General features: G+C 43.0%; 1 protein-coding gene across 4 annotated transcripts in view; it reads right to left on the bottom strand.

The window, feature by feature from the left end:
• The window catches only part of IDUA (alpha-L-iduronidase), a 47,138-nt gene that overhangs the window by 39,813 nt on the left and 1,310 nt on the right, over window positions 1-6,015 (bottom strand). For 3 of the 4 annotated variants that reach the window (XR_013637261.1, XM_078861438.1, XM_078861440.1), the window contains exon 2: window positions 747-887. Coding sequence is in view for 3 of the 4 variants with exons in the window: in XM_078861438.1 (XP_078717564.1) it covers window positions 747-887 (141 nt within the window). In the remaining variant the exon portion in view is untranslated. The remainder of the gene's footprint in view (window positions 1-746; window positions 888-6,015) is intronic. The other variant, XM_078861439.1, reaches the window with a different exon arrangement.

Genomic DNA, 6,015 nt, shown 5'->3' with positions numbered 1-6,015 from the left:
CTCACAGCATTAAGCAAAACATTATATTCTGCACACATGAAAATAAACACTATACTGTAAAATCAGAACCCGCATATGACAATTATTCGAACACGAAACTTTCATTCACATTCTGTAGTTCCGTCAACTACAAAATGCAATTACATCAAACACAAAGCATGCAAAAATAAATACCAATCGGCTGTTTTAGCTCTAATGTGTTTTCGGATTATACCACGTGTTGTTAGGCATATAGCCATAGGCTTTATCCCATATTCTGTGATAACCTTTAGAAACTGAATATTGAATTCCTGAAAAAGCACGCAGCAAATAACAACATCAAGTTCCTGCATATGCGGAACTGAAACTGGATATTGGTATTCTTTGGTTATTTCGGTAAAGTCAAGTTGATGGATATTGGTGGTAATTGCTGGGTACTTTTCAGTAACTGGATATCCAGTTTATGACGAAGATCCCCTATAAGGGATTAAACGTATGGCTAAAATGCCAAACAACACGAGGTATAGTACAACCCAAAAACACATCAGAGAGCTCTGCAGACACAACCATGAACCCCTGCTCGGCCATCGCGTGTTCTGTATTCATGAATAACAACAGCAGTGTTGCAGAAAAACAAGCTCCGTCATTTAAATGAATGGCATGTCAAGGGCAAATGTGTTTGTGCGCAGGAAAAACACGAACTATGCATAAGCAAAACAAGGTGCTGAGTGACGGGTACAGACCAGTTGGTCACTTGTGCGTCTCACCGCGCGGTAACGAGCTCCAACAGCCAGTGGATGCGCACCTGCCGGATCCCGCCGTGCGGCACAGCGCCCACGTAAGCCATGTTGAGCCGCTCATCGGGACTCAGCATAAACTTGTCGGCCTGATTGTGGGGCAAAGGGGGGCTGAAAAGGAGAAGACAAACCCGAATCTAACATGTTCAACATCTTGATTTAAAGCTTTCGTGACTGCAGGGATTCATATTCTTGGTTCTTGCGGTAAAGTCACGTAGAAGGGAAATAATAAAATATTATAAATATAAAACAACATTCTCACGACGTTTTGACTGCAACACAAGCAATCATCATCACCTGATGCAAATTCTCACGACGTTTCGACTGCAACACAAGCAATCATCATCATTACCTGATCATCATCACCTGATGATGATTGCTTGTGTTGCAGTAGAAACGTCGTGAGAATTTTGTATTGTTTTATATTAGTATTATTTTATTATTTCCCTTCTACGTGACTTTACCGAAAGAACCACGAATATGTTCAACATCGGTGAAGATCAATCCACTGCTGCCAAGTCGTCGCCATCTCTTAAGTCGTGTATTGTGACAATCCCCCTATCACCTGAACACCAGCTGCGACTGTTCCAGGGTGTACTTCTACTGGGGGAACGATATGTGAATGTACTTCACGCTGGCTAGGATGTATTGGTGAAGATACCCATGCCTTCTTTCTACACAGTAGCCACGACGAAGCGTGTTATCCAATGATTTATCATCCAAATTGTTGTTGGAAGGTTCAACGATGATTTAATGTAACAATAATTTACAATCGTTTATCAATTCACTGCTGGATGAAGGTTTACCAATGCTGTGTCAGTCCTGGGGGGTTGTTTGACCATCCTTCACCAGACTGGACAGTGCGGTTCGTTGAAAGGTGATGCATGGGGAGTGAGATACGATTCTGATAGCAGTCGCCACTAATGTTAGCCGTGGAGGAAATCCAACTGACGAGACAGTTTTAGTGTAGTTTGACTAACACTGCACCACCACTGGTATTCATTTTCATTTGTTCAACTTGCAAGACTTTGATACTAGTCTTTTTCGGGGTCTTTTTATAGCATCATCAATCATGATCTTGACGAAGGCCTTCCCAAGCCTTTTCCATTTCTCATGACGCTGCGATGTAATTCATATTCCACTTAACACCTGCACACCAGCTAAATCCATCACTTTATCTCAACAGTGTACGTCATCTGAGTTCTAATATCACTTGTTGTACATGTTAACGGTGATCGGGAATATAACTCAAGAGCCAGGTTCACAGTGTATTGAGTTGTTTTTAAAATAAGCTTTTGTTTTTGGGCACAAGCAGCGATGGAAAACGCATTAATGCCTTGACAGCCAACATTATACTCATCAAGTCAAATGGTTGAGAACACTGCAACAAACTTGGCAGCTATAGTCCATTTAACTTGAGTAAACAACAGGGTACTCTGTATGGTGCCTGCCTTTTGTTTTCATGCGGTGATGAGATTTTCACAAAACCAACCACGTACAGTGCAATGGATAAATTATAAATCTTCCAAAAAGTCATAATTTTTCAATAATAATAAATCGCACCACCTTTCCTCTGCAAGATTTTTTTTCGAGAATGCAGTTCCAAAAATTGGAATATATTCTCATTCCCAAGTGAATTATCACATTGGAGACATTGCCGCAGACGGTCACTGTGGCCGCATGGCTTTCCTACGCACAAAGGATCAACACAATACTGTACTGTAATTGTATGAACTTGAGCATGTCAGCAGGCAAGCCACGTGCAAACCATTACTTTTAGGACTCTTGGTCATAATGCATTGTCAGTGTGGGCAGGAAATGAGTTTGCAAGAATCTGAACAATGAAAACACGCTTCTGAGCACTGCAGAGTGTGCGCAGTGCGCCCTCTACCGCATCTACTTACGAAATGTAACCTGCAATCACGGAATTGCATTAATGTATAATTCCCAGGTCTATCATGTAACACGAAATAGCGACCGATTCTCCCTTGGTTAAACAAAAACCATCAACCCCTAGATTACGGGGCTGTAGTTAAAAATTATTTATCTTATACTTATGCACTGTTATTTTAAACTCTTAGATACTTACACATGACAATATCCTAATATCGAAAATGGAACACGTTTACAGTACTATTATCCTACACCTTTTAAAGAGAATAGGATGAATATTGCAATAGTCAAATAAAATGAAATACATTAATTGGAAACCAAAAATGTACATCCCTTTGTTAATCCACTCGTGGATGATTGCCTCCCCATGCCTTGTAGGTCAAAATGAAATTCTTTTACACGTTGTATACACTACGATCAAACTTATGGAGCCTCTGTCTCAAAGGCTTCCCAAAATCCCCATCTCCACACTCAATATTAACCAAAATGCCATTGCAAGACTTCTCACCCATACTGTCAACGAGACCACATCAGCCTCCACTGGTTTCAAATCCAATCCCGGATCAACGTTAACATCCCAGTCACCATCGATCAAGAGTTTCCATTGACTCGCCTCTCCTTGTCTTATTCGATATTTACAAGAGCGCCTTTTCGTAAGGCGCGTAATATATTTAAAGGGTCGCTATAATACAATAATGATACTGGTAGGAACCCACTGGTTCCACCAGCCCGCAGGGGATTATTGTGTCCGTCCGTCCGTCGTGCAAGGAGGGGCTGGGTGGGGAGGGGCTGGGTGGGGAGGGGCTGGTCACCCCGTGGTGCCCTTATACAACTCAACGTTTAACCTACTCACGCCGGCTTGTGCCCGCCCTCACAGTCGGGCGTATTTGCGGAATACACCACGCCGCCGTTGACCCTGGCCATTGACTGAGCAACCCAACGTTACTACCAGCTCCCTCCGCAGGAATGTGTTTTGGATTGCCGTGGTGTGCAAGGGAATGAGGAATTGTGACTGCGATCGAGGAGGCCTACTTCGGTTTACGAAAGGGTAGGGAAAGGTCGGGATGAAGTGTCGGGGCGAGGAAGAGACTGGGCAATGTAGAAAAGGAACGCCGGTTTTTTTCTCTCGTCTGCATATGACTGTCAAAATAAAACGTGACAACTCTTTATGCACAGCGTCTTGAGATACGGTCGCAATTTGGACGCGATATCTAACCACATTGTGTTGTAATTGCAGTACAATTCAGGATATTGTATGCGACCCCTGTATTTCATCAGCACGCGTCAACATAACCATGAAGACAATCGAGACAACAACGTCTGACACTTTCTAACGTTTAACCAACTCCCAAAGGTCACGAGAAAACAGCTGGAGCAATCTCGGGTAGGACAATGTCCGCGTTCTCAGCAGAGGGCAGTATAGCAACATAGTTACGGGTACTTTGGTTTAAAGCGTCGGCTTTCGCGACCAATATCGTCCATGATATGTTTTTTTTTGGGTTAGATCGGTACTTTGTCAGTTTCAGTTTCATTTATTTGGTATAGCCTTGTGAGCCATTCGGCTCTTGAATCGGGTGCAACCGCAACAAACAAAAAACAAAAAAATGAACAAGAAAACATCTTAAAGTGACTAAGCCCAAACAGAAACATCCAGGAAAAAACTGCAAAGTCTTCCAGAAAAAAAGCACCGTACACCAACGCTGTGCAAAAATCCCAGTGGGATACAAGTCAAACAACAACAACCACAAGACAACTTAGATTAAAGCCATCATTCTAACTCCGTACTACAACAAACATGGCCAAACCAAAAAACTTTTCGAAATCACCAAAATAAAGCCATAAGCAATGTAACAGTGATCATAGGAACTGTGACCGAAATTTCACGGTTGGCTCAGAGTCTACGGCTCCTCTCCGCCTTCACCAAAGCACACTCAACCCTGACGAGCGCGGTGAAGTTTTAGTAAAGCACGGGTCAAGTAACTCCCACGGCGTGCGAGGGGAGGAAGCACTTATTCTAATAGTGGGATGACAAACGGGGCTCTACATTTACGCCGTACATTCAATACAATAGGTATAACGTGTGTGTGTGCGGGGCTGTCAGACACGTGCACAGTGCACTAATTGCGAATACTGCAGGGGGTTGGACATCGTGTGAAGAGAGACAACTTTTTGTTAGCAAATGTAGAGGCGAAATTCACGAACTGCCTTGCAGCAGTGGCAGCGATAAGTGCGTTTCATTTACAGTTATCCCACTAAAATAAGGAGGCATTTTGAAGAAGCGACGCTTTTAGTTAAACGTCTCTGCATACATCATTGGACCTCCTTAGCTAGTACCAAAATATGATAATAGGTTTTCCCCTTTTTTTCTGACAACAAAACAGGTGTTAAGATGTTAAAACACCAAACTGAAACCTTTTACAAGGACTCATGTCTGCATTCACAACAATATTTGTGGTCAGAATGAAAACAAAAAACGCCTTTTGGCGTCCTCTGGTCTACCACCGTTTGAGACGAGGCTTCAAAGAAAGCTGTCTGGTGTGGACCAGTTTCAAAGACAATGCATATATTATCAGAGTATAATCTTTATTTGAAGCTTTCGTGACTGCAGGAATCCATACTCTTTGGTTCTTTCGGTGAAGTCAATATTTTATACCTACGTGACTTTACCGAAAGAACCAAAGAGTATTATCCGATAATCAGAGTATGATTTTTGTTTGCATTCTGACCACAAATATTGTGGTTAATGTAGGCATTATTTCTTGTAAAAGGTTTCAGTTTGGTGTTTTAACATCTTAACACCTGTTTTGTTGCCAGAAAAAAAGGGAAAACCTATTCTCACGTCTCTGCGTACACTTGCACGGTGTCCCACAAATCTCAATACACTTCAACGCTTTCCTCTGTAACGCATGGGAGTCACCAATTTCACAATACACGTAAATATCACCCCCTGTTGAGAAATAATGAAGAGCACCGTTACCATCAGTGCGGTAAAGTGTTTATAAATCGATCACCCTGGGAAAGAAAGGCTCAACACAATTTCTTGCACGCCTGCCACCGCTGTTGGAATCGCCTTCACGAGAGGGAGCTCCAAACATCTTCCAGCGGGTATTTGGCCTACTCTTCCACGCTGGTCAGACATCTCGGAAGAGGTGGGTGTACCCACACTTTAACCCGACCACACTCGACCCACCGATGGACGATCGACTAAACTTGTGGTGTGTATACTCATTTATGATGCTGGGTGGGGGCACGTGAATGGCGAGGCATTCGTGAGACTTTCGAGGAAACAACGATTTCAATTGCCGCACCGGGAAATCAAACCACTCCACCCCCCCACCCCCTACCA

Source organism: Lampetra fluviatilis, chromosome 12 (genome assembly GCF_964198595.1).
Source record: "Lampetra fluviatilis chromosome 12, kcLamFluv1.1, whole genome shotgun sequence".
Taxonomy (NCBI): Eukaryota; Metazoa; Chordata; class Hyperoartia; order Petromyzontiformes; family Petromyzontidae; genus Lampetra; species Lampetra fluviatilis.
This window is presented reverse-complemented; position numbering and strand designations above follow the sequence as displayed.